Source organism: Theropithecus gelada, chromosome 1 (genome assembly GCF_003255815.1).
Source record: "Theropithecus gelada isolate Dixy chromosome 1, Tgel_1.0, whole genome shotgun sequence".
Classification (NCBI taxonomy): Eukaryota; Metazoa; Chordata; class Mammalia; order Primates; family Cercopithecidae; genus Theropithecus; species Theropithecus gelada.
In genome coordinates this window covers 155520338-155538299 of record NC_037668.1, presented here as the reverse complement: position 1 = coordinate 155538299, position 17962 = coordinate 155520338, and the positions used below count along the sequence as shown (strand labels likewise).

At 36.5% G+C, this 17962-nt stretch overlaps 1 protein-coding gene across 5 annotated transcripts in view; it reads left to right on the top strand.

Moving 5' to 3' along the window:
• Nucleotides 1–17962, top strand: part of SYT14 (synaptotagmin 14) — a 216707-nt gene that overhangs the window by 151718 nt on the left and 47027 nt on the right. For all 5 annotated transcript variants that reach the window (XM_025399223.1, XM_025399213.1, XM_025399245.1 and 2 more), the window contains one exon: nucleotides 1452–1901. In XM_025399223.1, the coding sequence (XP_025255008.1) occupies nucleotides 1452–1901 (450 nt within the window). The remainder of the gene's footprint in view (nucleotides 1–1451; nucleotides 1902–17962) is intronic.

Genomic DNA, 17962 nt, shown 5'->3' with positions numbered 1-17962 from the left:
ATTTTTGCCTCCCATTGGCCGAAGCTGAGTCATGTAGTCGTATGAGCTATAATAGAGGCACTGAAGTATATATAGTCTCTTATGGACAGTGTTTTTTCTTTTTTTTTTTTTTACACAAAGTCTCACTCTGTCACTGAGACTGGAGTCCACTGGCATGATCTTGGCTCACTGCAACCTCTGCCTCCCTGGCTCGAGCGATTCTCCTGCCTCACCCACCTGAGTAGCTGGGACTACAGGCACCTACCACCCATACCCAGTTAAGTTTTGTATTTTTAGTAGAGATGGGGTTTCACCATGTTGGCCAGGCTGGTCTCAAACTCCTGACCTCAAGTGATCTGCCTGCCTCGGCTCCCCAAATCTTACGGGTAGTATTTCTAGCTAACACTCAGGAAGATTTTGTTTTGTTTTGTTTTGTTTTGTAAATGGAAAAAGAGAAGACTGAGATTCAGTAGTATTCACTGCCACTCAAAGTTTAGAAAATTTTAAAAATTTATTAAATTGGCCCACATTTTGAAATGAGAATTATTTAAGATTTATTAAAATACTTGAAGAGGCAGAGTGGTATAGTTGAAAGGTCAGAGACCTAGGTTTGACATTGTTGGTAACTAGCTAAAACCCCTATTACATTCTAGATAGATAGACTGGCAGGAATTTGAGACAATTACAGGAAAAATGGTTATAATTTCTTTTAATTTCATAATTAAAATGTACCATTTCAGCCTTTCTTGAACTTTTAAAATGTGTGTTCTGTCATTTTAAATAGTCATTAATGTTAGAAAATAATGTGTTTTTAATTGTGGTTAGAAATTGAAGTAAATATAGTCTATGTTACGGAAAGTAAATATTTGCTAATATTTTGAGACCTTTATTTATGCTTTCACATTTCCATTGATTTTTAAGTCTAAATATCTTTATATTTTATTACAGATTGGGGTGTTTTAGAACAAACTCTGAAGACGGAACCAAATTTTTTAATAGCATTATACTTTTACTTATGTTCTGTTCCTCTGCAGCCTGATACTGTGCTGTCAGTGGCATTGTTTATAACATTGAAAGTAAAATATAGTAGTTTTCTACAAAAGGAGCAGATATACCCACTAAAGGATATATTTTAAATTATCATTTATAAAAACATACATCACACTTTCTCAGAATTGTAATGGTGAATATTAAATTCTAAACGTGTCTTTATTATCATAAGTTTTGAGTTTAACTTACTGCTTATAGTAATCTCGCCCTATAGGGTTGCTTTTGGTTGTAGTTGACGGTTAATTGTTATTGTATTACTTTCTTTGTGGCAGAATTGTTTTCACATCACAAGGCTTTCACATCACAAAGCAGAGAGACTGTTTAGAATGGTATTTCCTTCTAAAGAAATACCAAGTATTTATTGACATGCTAGGTTAAATAATTGAGTTAAAAACTCTAACATTTAAATTTTCTTTTCTTAGGATATATCAGCTCAAGGATCATCATCACAGCTTCCTAAACCTTTTGATCCTGAGCCAGAAGCTAAATATGGCACACTGGATGTGACTTTTGACTATGACTCACAAGAACAGAAGCTTCTGGTAACAGTGACAGCTGTCACAGACATCCCAACATATAACAGGACAGGTGGCAACTCATGGCAAGTACACCTTGTTCTTCTACCTATAAAGAAACAGAGAGCAAAAACCAGCATCCAGAGAGGACCATGCCCTGTCTTCACAGAAACATTTAAATTTAATCATGTTGAATCTGAGATGATTGGAAATTATGCAGTTCGGTTTAGACTGTATGGTGTACATCGCATGAAAAAAGAAAAGATTGTGGGGGAAAAGATTTTTTATTTAACAAAATTGAATCTTCAAGGGAAAATGTCATTGCCTGTGATACTGGAACCTTCTTACAATCATTCTGTGAGTATCTCATCAAATGGCCTGAATATAGTTTATGTTCATGGTTTATAGTGTGCACAATTTTAAAAATCTTTAATCAAGCCAACAAGTTTGTCAGTCTATTTTTTAACATAGTAATCATGCCTTTTCAAAAATATCTAAGCCCTGGATAGATAGATATACTTTTTCTTACCTAAAAAAGTTGCCCTTGAAGATAATTTGTGATTTATGTCTTTTATTTTATCCTTCACAGAGTTTTGGCCCAGGATTTTACATGTTTGTTGTTTTGTTGAACATTTATTAAATGTTTGATTATGAAGTCATCCAAACTCCTTATAGAATTTTTTTTTCCAGGTTAAAATTAGGCAATGCATTCAGAAGTATCAGCCCCATATATTATTTGCTATATGGCAGAAAGGATTTGCCCTTACAGAATATGTACTGCTCCCTAGGTCATGACTGGATATGTTTCCAGAACTTCTGTGAAATTATTTTAAAGTTTCAAAATAAATCTGGCCTCAGTAGACTTTCCACCCTTTTTAAACAGATTGTGAAGTATTTCCAGAGAACCCTTAAGCTTAGTACTTTGAGCTAGTTCTCTCTTTTCTCTTTTTGTCCTCCAGATGATAATCACATATAAATCTCTCTCTCTGTCTTCATATTTTAAACTAAATTCCCACAAGGCATTGCAAATCACAGGAGAGAAATGTCTGCACTGTTTATTTAAACCAGGGAGATACATTATGCCACATTTAGATTATGAAAAAATCTGTGATATGCTATAAGTGTGCAGTACGGTTTATATTTATTCCTCTCTGTTATATTGAAAACAAAGCATTTTTAAAATATAAATATACAGATTTTAGAATATATTTATATTTTAAAATAAAGGTATATTATTTTAGTGTTGTTTTAAGCTTTTAAATGTGTAAGCTTCAGTCCAAGTAGTTTAGGGTCTCATTGCATTTACACCAGGCAACATTTTATGTTGTAGGAACTTCATTCACAGTCACACCATACCAGTTTAACTAAATGATTTCAATGTCTTTATGTACAAATGATGATGGTAAATATAGTATATTCATATGGGTTTCTAGGATAAGAATTAATATCTTTCGGGAAAATTGATAACTTGCTATCCTTTTAAATTTTCAGAATTATCATTTTGGGGAAATACCTTTTTAAAATAATAACAGCAGCTTATAAGAGGGGAGAAAAAAGAGTGCAGGCAATATTTCAGGGGGAAAAGAACAAATTTTTCATAAAATTTAATAATCTACAGTTATTAATATGATTTCTAAACTTTTTCATTATTTGGTCTGGGTGATCACTAGTTATTCTGTGGAAAATACACCCTTATCTAGAAATAACTTATTTAAATTAGCAGAGAAAGACTCTGTCATCAAGAGGTATGTAATTTATCTGTTCCCAATTGTGTTTTAATTACATTCATTTCACAAAGAGAATGAAGTCATAGAAAATAATACTGTCTTATCTCTGTTCAAACTAAGCAATTTTTTAATGGACCTACATTACATGTGTTAGCTTCGGGTCATTGATTCTATAATCTTTTTCTGCCAACCAGTACAATAATTTCTGAGGAAAAAGTGCTAAATAAATAGCTTGTAAGACATAACATTTCTTTTTTATTAACTTTTATTTTAAGTTCAGGGGTACATGTGCAGGTTTGTTATATAGGTAAACTTGTGTCATGGGGGTTTGTTTTACAGATTATTTCATCACCCAGGTATAAAGCCCAGGACCTAATAGTTAATTTTCCTGATCCTCTATCTTCTCCCACCCACCACCCTCTGATAGGCCCCATTGTCTGTTGTTCCTCTCTAAAGATGTAACATTTGTATTTGAATAAAACTATCCATCTTCTGCCCTTAGAGAATGTTTTCTCTGTGTTGACATGCTTCTCAAATTTAGTACCCTATATTTAATTATTCTTCTTTATTACTTTCCTTCTTTCTCCACCTTCTCAAATCTCATTGGTTCCTTTTGGCTTCTGTGCTATCAGTTATTTAGTTGTTAAAATATACCAATAGAATGTATATATTCTATATATACTATAGTATTAATGTTCTCTTTGCTTAAGTTTTAATATTAACTTTGTGGGGAGATCTTGTGATTACAGTTTACTTGGGTGAGTTTGGCTCTAATTTTTGTAAGATGTAGTAATATATCTGTAAGAGATATGCTCATAATTAAACATTTGTTCTAGTTGCTTTTTTTTCCCCCAGAGTCAGGGTCTCACTCTGGGAAAAGTCAGGGTCACCCAGGCTGGGGTGTAGTAGTGCAATCATGGCTGACTGTAGCCTGAAACTCCTGGGCTTAAGCGATCCTCCCACCTCAGCATCTCAAATAGGACTACAGGTGCACACCACCAGGCCTGGCTAATTTTTTTTTTAGAGATGGGGTCTTGCTATGTTGTCCAGGCTGGTCTTGAACTCCTGGCCTGAAGCGATTCTCCCACATCAGTCTCCCAAAATGCTGGGATTACAGGCTTGAGGCACCATTCCAGGCCTTCTGGTAGCTTTTGAATACTTACTTATTATTGTTGTCATTTTTGTTGTAAGGGTATTAGCCTTTTGGCCAGGAAAATTTTAATCCAGCCAAAGAACTTGCAAACTACCATTAAAACACATTTAAGCTTACAGTTTTTTTTCATAGATAATAGGAACATAGAATTTTGCATATAAAATTTAGTTTTATAGCTAGTTTTGCAGGAACTGATTGAGAGAAAAAAAGACCAATGTCACCAAAATGACTTTCTGAGGACTAAACAGTAGGTTTCCCTGAGAATAAGATTAAAGTTTAACATTAAGGCCGGGGCGCAGTGGCTCATGCCTGTAATCCCAGCACTTTGGGAGGCCGAGGCAGGTGGATCACAAGGTCAGGAGATTGAGACCATCCTAGCTAACACGGTGAAACCCCATCTCTACTAAAAATACAAAAAATTAGCCGGGCGTGGTGGTGTGCGCCTGTAGTCCCAGCTACGCGGGAGGCTGAGGCAGGAGAATGGTGTGAACTCAGGAGGTGGAGCTTGCAGTGAGCCAAGATCGCGCCACTGCACTCCAGCCTGGGTGACAGAGCAAGACTCCATCTCAAAAAAAAAAAAATTAAAATACCATTTGAAGTGTTCCTTCTTGATCATTGCATGATAGAAAATATACTAAGAATTAAAAAGCATAATTTCTTTCTACTGACTAGCCATGTAAACTAAGTAAATCATCTGATCATTTTGGGTATCAGGTTTCTCATTAGTGAAATGAGAGGATTAGACCAAGTGATCTCTAAAAGCCTATCCATCTCTGATATTATCTAATTATGCTAGTATATGTTGGGGAAGGAGTTAGGTAGGAACAGAAATTGGTGAATTTTAGATGAGTTTTGTATGCTTGATATGACATTTTGTGGCAGACATGTATTATGTTTTCTCACTCTTCCACCTTTTCAGTAACTATCTGGGAATAACTATGTCTACCTCCCTAAGGTAAGCCATAAGTTGACTTTCCCAGTCTCACTGGTAGGTACGGCAGGAGCTGTGTGACCTAGACTCTGCCACTCATATTCATTTTCAGGAAACCTCAATACAGACTGAACAAAGAAGCAGGCACTGCACTCAGATCATGTTTCCATGAAGTTGATGGTGGAGGTATCTGGTTTTCAGAGGCAATAGTAACTCTGTAATAAAATAGCTCTGCTGATGCAGAAATGGTATTGGTGCTGGGCCACTAACAGTTGCAATAGAGAAAAGTCCTTGGCAGAAAAGAATCCAGTGAAAACAGCAGCAGGTTCTCCTCACCCAACCAATTCTGTAGTATGGTTTTTAGACTTCATTCTTGAGAAGCTTAACCATTTACTTGGTTCTTTATTCATCCCTATTCCTTTAATAAATTACTATTCCACTTAATGAGTCAGTTAGCTTCTGTTGTTTTCAAATAAGAATCGTGAAATAGCCATATGGTTTACTATTAACTTGCTTTAGTACTGTCTTATGCCAAACTCAGTAGCTAGAACGTTGTCAGTTATCCTTCCTACCATGGTATATATCCCTCTCATAATTTGAACTCTTCTTACATACTCAGCTTTGTTCAGATGGCACTCTTTCTTAGCATATAACCCCAATTAATTTCTTCACTTGGATTTTTGGTACTATATTACTCTCTCTAACAGTTGCATAAAGCAGCCTTTCCCTTTTTCCTCATCCTGGTTTTACGTCTAATTGCAGCTTATTAGATTTGTTAATGTTATTATATTTGATTGATTAATAATGAAACTTTATTCTTTCTCTCACAAACATACACACAACCCTTCCTGTACAAACAGTACTTAATTAGCCTGATCTCTTCGGAGTGGCTAGCGATAATAATAGTGAGGCTACCTACACATTGGACAGTTCTCATAATATAGGAATCTTTATTAAATCATTGGTTTACTTTAAATAATATGTATGGTTTTTGGTGAGTTGCCTTTTAGGAAAACTGATATTTGACAAAGCTGTGTTGTATTTCATCTTGAAATAAGGTTCTCTACATTAATAGATGAGCTGCAGGCGTACCTATTGAGTTTTTTTTCTGTAGACAAATGGTTCTCAAGGTGTGATTCCTGGACCAATAACATCATCACATAGGAACTTGATACAAGTGCAGATTCTCAGTCCCTCTCTGAAACTTTCTGAATTAAAAAAAAAAAATGTGAGGGTAGGGCCCAGCAATCTGTATTTTAACAAGCACTGTACATTATTCTGATATACATTAAAGTTTGTGAATCACTGCTTTTGACCAGTGATTTTGACTATTACTTGTGAGTCAACTCTGGCATGTAGCCTGCTTTGGTAAGGTCTGTTGCTCCTCTCTGCAAAAGCAGCATAGATTACCACTCTGTTCAACTCAGGTGTGGCCACATGACTTGCTTTTATCTTTTGCTCATAACCTTTAAGAATCAGAATAATGCTTTCACTATTATGGAAGCATGTGTGGAAATGGAGCCTCTTTGAGCTTTGAAGGAAGCCTCTGTTGCCAGTCCAAAATCCATATGTTGTATAAGGAGGAAGTAAACCATTGTTGAATTAAACTGCTAAGAATTTGGAGTTCTCTGTTACTATAGCATAATCTGCCCTGGCTGATAAAACATTTGCTCTTCTGACTAAGGAGTACATTAACCCCTGTGGGAAGAGAATCAGATGAAGCAGGTAATATAGTTTGGATGTCCCCTCCAAATCTCATGTTGAACATGTTGAAATGTAATCCCCAATGTTGGAGGCGGGGCCTGGTGGGAGGTGATTGGATCCTGGGGGCAGATTTCTCACAAATGGTTTATTTTAGCACCATCCTCTTGCTGCTGTCCTCACGATAGTAAATTATTTATCATGAGATCTGATTGTTTAAAGGTCTATAGCGTCTCCCCCTCTCCCTCTCTCACTCTTGCTCTCTTCATGTAACATGCCTGCTTTCATTTTTGCCTTCTGCTGAGAGTAAAAGCTCCCAGTGACCTCCCTAGAAGCTGAGCAGCTTGCTGCACCATGCTTGTACAGCCTGCAGAACTGTGAGCCAATTCAACCTCTTTTCTTTAAATTGCCCAGGTACGTCTTAATAACAACATAAGAATGGCCTAACACAGCAGGGAATTGACTAATGCAGTTGCCTTCTTCTGAAAGAATCTAAGGCACCATATGTGTTCCAGATTCGATTACCTGGGAAGCAGACTCTGAGAGGGAGTTTAGAGTGCCAAATGTTTGTTAAGGAGTGCTCTTGGAATTCATACTTGTAAAAGAGAGGAGATGGAAGCAGGATTGGGCAGAGAGAAGTCAAGCTGCAGTGCACGCCCAATGACAGTCTTAGCCAGCCCCCAGGGAACTCTGGAACTAAAATAGTCCTTTAGAGTTGTCCCCATTTGGGCTGAGATGGCTAGGCCTTTATACTCCCATCAGTCAGTTATTGGATACTGGTTGCCCCTTGTATTAGTCCATTCTCATGACGCTAATAAAGACATACCCGAGACTGGGTAATTTATAAAGGAAAGAGGTGTAATTGACTCACAGTTCCACAGGGCTGGAGAGGCATCTTGAAACTTAAAATCATGGCAGAAGGGGAAGCAAACATGTCCTTCTCCACATGGCAGCAACAAGGAGAAGTGCCAAGGAAAAGGGGGAAAAGCCCCTTATAAAACAATCAGATCTCGTGAGAACTCACTCACTGTTATGAGAACAGCATGAGGGTAACTGCCCCCATGATTAAATTATGTCCCACAGGGTTCCTCCCATGGAAGCGGGATTATGGGAACTACAATTCAATGGGTGAGGAATTGTGAGGAATTATGGGTGGGGAAACTGCCAAACCATATCATTCCGCCCCTGGCCCCCCCCCCACCAAATTTCATGTCCTCACATTTCAAAACAAAATCCTGCCTTCCCACAGTCCCCCAAAGTCTTAACTCATTCCAGCATTAAGTCAAAAGTCCAAGTCTAAAATCTCATCTGAGACAAGGCAAGGCCCTTCCACCTATGAGCCTGTAAAATAAAAAGCAAGTTAGTTACTTCTTGGATGAAGTGGGGGTACAGGCATTGAGTAAATACACCCGTTCCAAGTGGGAGAAATTGGTCAAAACAAAGGGGCTACAGGCCCCATGCCAAGTCCAAAATCCAATAGAGCAGTCATTAAATATTAAAATTCCAAAATGATCTGCTTTGACTCCATGTCTCACATCCAGGTCATGCCGATGCAAGAGAAGGGCTCCCACAGCCTTGGGCACCCCTGAAAGGGTGACCTTGGGTGAGACAGTTCTTTACAGTTGAGTCAGTTCCTGAAGGGACTGACATTGAAGGCTGTCTTCCAACAGCCCTACCAACAGCTAGGGCAACAGTCTCTTCGTAGATAGATAGAGAATTATCTATTGACAATTACAATTGTCAGCTACAATTCAAGGTGAGACTTGGGTGGGGAAACAGCCAAACTGTATCATTCCACCTTTGGCCCCTCCCAAATCTTATGTCCTCACAATTCAAAACAAAACCATATTGACATTCCATTGACAGTGTATCACAGTGTCTGTCAGAGCTATAAATCTGGACAGTATAAAAAATAATACTGTATTTGATTTTTTTTACCTGAAAGGCAGACATAGGGCAGATGGAAAGAAATGTAAGAATGCTAATATGCTAATGTAGTTAAGAAAAATGACTAAACCTCTCCTATTTAACTTAGAGAAGGATTATTTAGAAAATAATCAGCAAGGAAGAAATATTTATGTAAAGTTCAACTATTCATTTTATTTCATTTTTTCTATTAAATTTATATAAGGTAAAATGGATTTTTAAATAAAATAGCTATAGTGTGATCCCATTTTTATAAAAGTATTTCTATTCCTTTTTCTGTTAGTATATATTCATAGAATGATGCCTGCAGGGTGTTTACCTAATAGCAATTTATGAATGGTTTAGGTTTATGGTGATTTTTTTACTTCTATCTTTATTTCTGTCTTTGTTTAATTATTTATGATAATCATTTGTCAGTTAAAAAATGGAGAGTCAGAAAGGGCCACGGAATTTGGACCCTGGTCAGTTTGGTGGGGATAAATAAGTAGATAAGTTTCTTGCTGGATTCTTTAAGACAGGTGAAAGGATGGGAGAAAAGACAGGACCATAGTGAAAACTTAAATTTTCTTAAGTTCTAATGATAGAGGGCACTTAATATTTTCTTAGATGTGTGTATTTCATTAAATCTGACTCTCGCTTACACTTCTATGTGAACACAAAGCAGTTCTGGAAGTAGACATGAGAGTAGATGATTGTCTTGGGTGAGAAGAGAAGATCTTAAGGAATTCCTAGATTTAAAAATCGGAGAAAAGAGAGGTAAAGTAGGAAGAAAGAGGCAGTAAGAGATCATGAAAGCCAAGGATGAAATTCATGAAGGAAGGAATAATCAGCTTTGTCAGATGTTGCTGATGGAAAGAATAATCTGAGTATTAAAAACTGTGTGTTGGATTTAGGATATGGAAATCATAGATAGCTTTTCAGGGGCTAATTTTGATACTGTGAAGGGGCTAGAATCCAAACGAGAGTGGCAGTCATTTAGACTTTTTTTTTCACCTAATCTGGCTATAACAGTAGGAAGAAAAAGAGGACAGTATTTGGAAAGCAAGGGTTTAGGGAGAATGTTTTTGAGCTGAGGAGAGCCTTGGGCATGTTTAAATAGTAATGCAAAAGATTTGATTTTAAAAAAGGACAAATAACTGAAGAGAGCCATTAATCAATGTGTTTGGGATAAACAGAGAGGCAAAAGTGTTAGAGTATTTTCAAGAGATTTATTTAAATGGTAGATCATGAAATTAATAAAGAGAGAAGTGAAGCCAGAAAGGGGATTATGGGCAGGAGAAGGTTAGTGAACTGAAAGTCCCAAGGATATCAAGAAAGAGATGTGAGGGGAGTAGCTAAGCAAGAAGTGTTGAAGGATGGCAGACTGTGGTTGAAAGGGGAATGTTTTCAGTTCATTTGAAGTGGAAGGAGAAGAGTCCAGAGCGTGATGGTGGAAGTGGGCATCTGAGATAGAGTAAAAGGTACAATTACTGGAGAGGGATACTTGTCAAGAGGGCTGGTTTCTTAGATAGGCTGAGTGGACACGGAATTTACAAAAGATGATGACAGAAGTTGAAGTGTGAAAAAAGGTTGAATTCAGAATCAAATTTTTAAGAAAAAAACAACTCCATCAAGAAGTGGGCAAAGGATATGAACAGACACTTCTCAAAAGAAGACATTTATGCAGCCAACAAACATATGAAAAAAAGCTCATCATCACTGGGTATTAGAGAAATGCAAATCAAAACCACAATGAGATAACATCTCCAGTTAGAATGGTGATCACTAAAAAGGTAGAAAACAGGCCGGGCACGGTGGCTCACACCTGTAATCCCAGCACTTTGGGAGGCTGAGGTGGGTAGATCATGAGGTCAGGAGGTTGAAACCATCCTGGCCAACATGGTAAAATCCCGTCTCTACTAAAATACCAAAAATTAGCCGGGCATGGTCACGCACACCTGTAGTCCCAGCTACTCAGGAGGCTGAGGCAGGGGAATCGCTTAAACCTGGGAGGTGGAGGTTGCAGTGAGCCGAGATTGCACCATAGCATTCCAGCTTGGCAACAGAGCAAGACTCCGTCTCAAAAACAAAAAACAAAAACAAAATAGCAACAAAAGTCAGGAAACAACAAATGCCAGAGAAATAAGAATGCTTTTACACTGTTGGTAGGAGGGTAGATTAGTTCAACCATTGTGGAAGACAATGTGGTGATTCCTCAAGAACCTAGAACTAGAAATCTCATTTTGCCCAGCAGTCCCATTACTGGGTATATACCCAAAGGATTATAAATCATTCTACTATAGATACGTACACGTGTATGTTTATTGCAGCAGTGTTCACAATAGCAAAACTTGGTACTAATCCAAATGCCCATCAATGATAGACTGGATAAAGAAAATGTGGCATATACACACCATGGAATACTATGCAGCCATTAAAAAGGATGAGTTCATGTCCTTTGCAGGGACATGGATGAAGCTGGAAACCATTATTCTCAGCAAACTAACACAGGAACAGAAAACCAAACACTGCATGTTCTCACTCACAAGTGGGAGTTGAACAGTGAGAGCACATGGACACAGGGAGGGCAACATCACACACTGAGGCCTGTGAGGGGGTTGGGGGCTAGGGGAGGGATAACATTAGGAGAAATACCTAATGTAGATGATGGGTTGATGGTTGCAGTAAACCATCATGGCACATGTATACCTATGTAACCTGCACATTCTGCACATGTATCCCAGAATTTAAAGTATAATAAAATTTTTCAAAAGGTTGAATCAAGGACCATTTCCTCAAGGAATAAAGAAGAAATGTTCAAGGAATGAAGATGAAATATCCAGGAGGACAAAATAGGAGGACAGGATGATACAAACTTTAAAGGAAAATAGTTGTTCTTTTCCTCAACTTTTAAAGGAGCAGTGCTTAAGAAGCAGCAGAGAACTTTGCTTCCTGATCTTGAGTCATTTGGGATATGAGGGAATAACCAGATTGAAAAGTCAAGAGGGAATGAAGTATCCTCAGGGAAGAATTCCGTTTCAATTAAACAAGGTGTTGGGAGTCCAAAGTAAAGACTAAAGTTCTAGAAGAGTTTATCATATGTCAGGAGTACCAAGGAGACATAGTAAAGGATTATACTAAAATGTCAATCTCAGTCATAATTTGATTCTATTTAAATCTCACATTTCACTTTAAGTCTAATTTAAATCATACCTTTATAGAAATGTATTAGATTGTTAATATTATTATTCTTTTTTGAGACGGAGTTTCACTCTTGTTGCCCAGACTAGAGTGCAGTGGCGCAATCTCGGCTCACCACAACCTCCGCCTTCTGGGTTCGAGCGATTCTCGTGTCTCAGCCTCCCGAGTAGCTGGGATTACGGGCATACGCCACCATGCCCAGCTAACTTTGTATTTTTAGTAAAGATGGAGTTTCTCCATGTTGGTCAGGCTGATCTCGAACTCCCAACCTCAGGTGATCTGTCCGCCTCAGCCTCCCAAAGTGCTGGGATTGGAGGTTTGAGCCACCACATTAACATAAACCATTTAATTTATCTATCTTTGTAAAACCAAAATCCAGTACTAATTTTCATATGTGTCTGTGTGAAGAGACCACCAAACAGGCTTTGTGTGGCAATAAAGCTTTTTAATCACCTGGGTGCAGGCAGGCTGAGTCCAAAAAGAGAGTCAGCGAAGGGAGATGGGGTGGGGCTGTTTTATAGGATTTGGGTGGGTAGTGGAAAATTACAGTCAGAGGGGGTTGTTCTCTGGTGGGCGGGGTGGGGGGGGTCACAAGGTACTCAGTGGGGGAGCTTCTGAGCCCGGAGAAGGAATTTCACAAGGTAATGTCATCAGTTAAGGCAAGAACTGACCATTTTCACTTACTTTTGACATTCTTCAGTTACTTCAGGCCATCTGGATGTATATGTGCAGGCTTGGGCCCAGAGGCCTGACACTAATTATTGCTGTATAAATGTTGAATGAATGGATGGGTAAATAAGTTCATAGGATATGTATATTATCTCTGAGTTTATTGCCTCTGGTCTCATTTTGCAGCTAATCTTATATTATTGAACTTGGTTTTGTTTTGTTTTGAGATAGAGTCTCGCTCTGTTGCCAGGCTGAAGTGCAGTGGGACAATCTCAGCTCACTGCAACCTCCACCTCCCAGGTTCCTGGTTTCAAGTGATTTTCCTGCCTCACCCTCCCAAGTAGCCAGGACCACAGGTGTGTGCCACCATGTCTGGCTAATTTTTGTATTTTTGGTAGAGGTGGAGTTTCACCATGTTGGCCAGGCTGGTCTCAAACTCCTGACTTCAAGTGATCTGCCCACCTTGGCCTCCCAAAGTGTTGGGATTACAGGCATGAGCCACCGTGCCCGGCCTGAACTCATTGTTTTGTATCTTCATCTAGATTTTAAACACTTGGAGAAGAGAGACTGTTTTATTTATATGGTAGTTTTCATAGCATCTAAAACACAGGTGTTCAATGAACACTTATTAAATTTATTCATCAACATGTTCAAGTAAATCTGATCATTCTTAAATTCTTATTCAGTTTCATATAATGTAATATTATTTCTTGAGAGGTGTCAGTATTCTGGCCCTACTAAGAATCTTTTATAACCTGGGATACAATAAGCATGCATCTCAGGGTATTTAAACATATGAGGAGTTGTTTTATTTTTAAATAATAATTGATTAATTAGGGATATATGTGCATTTCTCAGTCAAGAACATAATGCCACAGACTCTTAAAAGTGAGCTACTTTATGACTTACTACAATGATGAACTTGTAGATAGTTGTAATTTCAACCTTTAATTTCTAAAATTCCTATGTGTCAGAAATAGCCTATCTTTTATGTTAATGGATTAAATCAATTTAAATCAATTCAGTTTGATGTTTATACTGTTATTTTTATTTTTAGGAGGTAAATTATTGCTGATACTCTATCATTCAGTTATGTGTCCCTATAAGAGTCATACTTTATATGATTAGGAAATACTTTCAAAACTTAGCTTCATCCATTTTCATATTCACTATAATTCACAACTACCATTGTCAGCAAAAATCTACATTTTCTGAATGGAGATTACTCTTCTTCTTTGTAAAACAATTTGTAATAAATACTTCATGATAAACTAATAATCACAGTTGAAAATTGCTACATGAAGGAGAAAGTTACATATGTTTTAGTTCCCTAGACAACAACAGTAATGAGTCATGGCTCACTTTAGTATAAAATTCAATGATTATAGACCTATTTAGAGACAGTTATTCACAGAGAAAGTAAATGAGCATATATTATTAGTTGAGAGGGAATAACTGCAGTCTCACACAAAGAATTGTTATCAGATAAATCTTTTAGTGAAAGGAAGAAACTAAAACAGGTCATAAAAGAAGCCTTTTGTTTAAGTCAGATTTTTAGTTTTGTAGGAAAAAATTCAAGTTTAAAGATCAAGTCTCAAGAAATTTTGAACATGCAGGAAAATTGAGTGAGAAAAACTGAAATTTCAATATGTAAAACTGCTTTTTAAAGTATTTAATATAGAGAATAAAGAACATCAAGCAACTAAATTGGGATTCATTTTGTTGAACCATCCAAATGCTAATCCCTTCACTGTCAGCATACCAACAAGTGTGTATTATGTTTTTCAAAAATGAGCCAGAAAATTAACAAATAAGCTTAAAGCGCAGGTATTGTTTTCCTTTGCTGCTCTTATTTTATTTTAAGCAATTTATTTCTTCAAGATACCAACTTTAGTTGTTGCAATGCTAATGAGAGAGATTAACAAATGTTTTATGGAAAGAGAATACTACTTGACCATTTTATGGTAGATTATAACAGATAAATGGGTCCAAGCAAGCAGCATATTCTATAATTAAGTACACTGTAAAATTTATTAAATTGAGAAACAGGAGATAAAATAGTGTTTCATATAAAAACATCATAGGGAGACACATTCAAATTCTAAATATTATCCGTTATTTCAAAAATTATTTCTTTTGGGAGTATCTAGATTATGGCCATCCCGAAAACATGCCTTCTTCATTATTATCAACATCTATGAAATGATATATATTTTACTTCAAGGAAGCATTTTTATTACAGTGTTCCCAAGTAAGTTCCCTTTTGTGTTGATTTTTTGTTTTCGTTTTTTGAGATGGAGTCTTGCTTTTGTCACCCAGGCTGGAGTGCAATGGCATGTTCTCGGCTCACTGCAACCTCCACCTCCCAGTTCAAGTGATTCTCCTGCTTCAGCCTCCCAAGTAGCTGGGATAACAGGCACGCGCCACCATGCCTGGCTAATATTTTTGTATTTTTAGTAGAGACGAGGTTTCGTCATGTTGGCCAGGCTGGTCTTGAACTACTGACCTCAGGTGATCAGTCCGCCTCGGCTAATTGTTTAATAATAATAGAGTAGTCATATCCACTGTGTTTCTTATTTATTATCTTACCATTTGGTGGATGGATGATAATTAAATGAACAGTAACATTGAATGAGGTTGTTCTTGAGGCCTACCCTTTATAATAATGAAAGAAATAGCAAACAGAAGCAATGTTTTATTATTTTCTTGAATCATTTTCCCCATCATGCTAATCTAAAATAACAAGAAAGTATACAATGGGCAAATATATTTTAAAACCAAAATCCTTAATTCTCATATTTTTGTATTCAAAATCTTGACAGATGATTTAAAATAGTAGGTGCTTCATTTGAAAAATGTTTAATACTATTTTTAATGATAGATATGAATATGTATTTTATCAGAATATATTTTATAAGCTAACTACTAGTAATTACATTGCTCGTAGTCTTTCCTCTGAATTTAGCACTAGTGAGGATATTTCTTCCAAGAGTTATGGATATATCTGCTGAGATAGTTATTTCGAGGTAGACAGGATTTAATGCTACTTTTCCAAAGTAGTGTCCATTTAGGCAGATGGTGAGAATTTAAAGAAAACTGGAAAATACTAATTGCAAAAATGTTTTTCTCTCCAGAAAACTTGAGATTTAATTTAGAAAAGAGGCAGTTTTTATCCTTGATGTATTTATGTTCTTAGAATAGAACTTAAGAAATACTGAATGCATTCCTAGGACAAAGGAACTTAATTTTAAATATTTTAACTTGAATGAAATTGTTTATTAGCAGGTTTCCAGTCTCATAATCACATTTGTGCTGTGGATTCGGTAGAGACTGTAATGAGTCAGAAAGATGTCTATTTGAAAGTTACATTGAATTTTATGCAGGGAAAAGAATAATTCTGGTCATAAAGTTATTGTTCATGATAAGCCAGTATATAAATTTCCTGATGTTTATTTTAAGCAAATAGATGTAAATTTCCATCACTGAAAATGAACATGCTCCTGCAAATACCACGTGTTTGTATTCCAGGAGCTCTTGTTAGAGTAAAATACACATTTTTAGGTGTTGATTATGGAAAGGTGTTCTGGTAAAAAGGCTAATTCTCCATACTACACATGTTAGAATTGAAATAGTAGTGCCAGCTTACCTGGGTACTTCACAAGGTTGTGAAGATTAAATGAGGTAAAAGTATGTGAAAACCTTTGAACTAACAAACATTAGCTGCTTCTCTTGAGATAAAACAGATGTCCTTAATTTAATTTGAGTAATTCTACCATTTTTTGTAACGATATTCTCTGATCTTACAAAAGGTATACATTATTTTCTTTCCTATATCTCTTAGAATTGTTTTTATAGGCTATACCTTAGCTATTTACCATGTCCTTTTTACAGTCAGTCACTTTTGGGGCAACTAATGATTAGAATGGTACTAAATTACATTTTTTTTCTAGTGGAAAAAGCTAACAGAACTAATAGAAACCGAAAACTTAAGTTTGGCGCACATAGTTTTGTTATATTTTGGAATTACCTGATATTATAATCAAATTATATACAGTCATGCACCACACATAACATTTCAGTCAAAAACAGATCACATAATTGATTGTGATCCCAGAAGATTATTACACAGTCTTATTACTGTACCTTTTTTTGGTGTTTTTGTTGTGTTTTGTTTTGTTTGAGATAGGGTTGCTCTCTTAGCTGGAGTGCAGTGGCACAATCAAGGTTCACTGCAACTTTGACCTCCTGGGCTTATCAGCCTCCCGAGTAGCTACTGTACCTTTTATATGTTTAAATATGCTTAGATACACAAATACTTAACCATTGTGTTACAGTTGCCTACAGTGTTCAGTACGGTAACATGCTGTACAGGTTTGTAGCCTGGGAGCAGTAGGCTATACCATCTGGGTTTGTATAAGTACACTCTATGATGTTCCCACAATGACGAAATTGCCAAACAATGCATTTCTCAGACCACACCTGTGTCATTAAGTGACTATAATTTGTATAATAAAAGTTATAACATATCTAAAGAGAATAAGACTTTTTTAGTTTATGGAAAACAGCATATTAGAAGTACATTTTTCGTTAGTCAGTTTACTTTCAGTGGTATATTTCTCCCTAAAATGAAAATTAGCACTGTCCTTAAGCTGTGTTCAAGTTAAGAAAAATTTTTATACCAGCTCATTTGTGATTTGTCACAAAATATTAAAGAATTGCTAGATAGGAGAAATCTGCCATTTTAATGCCAAAATTGTTAGATATTCAAGACCAAGTTTATGTTTGCATTTAGGAGGGTTGGTATAAAGTTGGGAGCATCTGCAGTCTCTGGATTCACGTCATGGATCCCACTCCATCCCAACTGTGTGTCCTTAGTTGAATATTCAGCCTCTCTGTGCCTCATTTTTTTCATTTGTAAAAAGAGATAGTAATGATAATAGCCACCTCATAAAATTTTTGTGAGGAATAAAGGAGATAGTCCATGTGGAGTCCTTAGAACAGCAGCTGGTAAAGAGTGGGAACTTGATAAATGCTAACTATTTTTATTTGATCTTATCCATGTGTGAATAAATTTAATGTTCCAATTTTGTGGTAACCTTAATTAGATACTACTCCGCAAGTAAAAAATCAT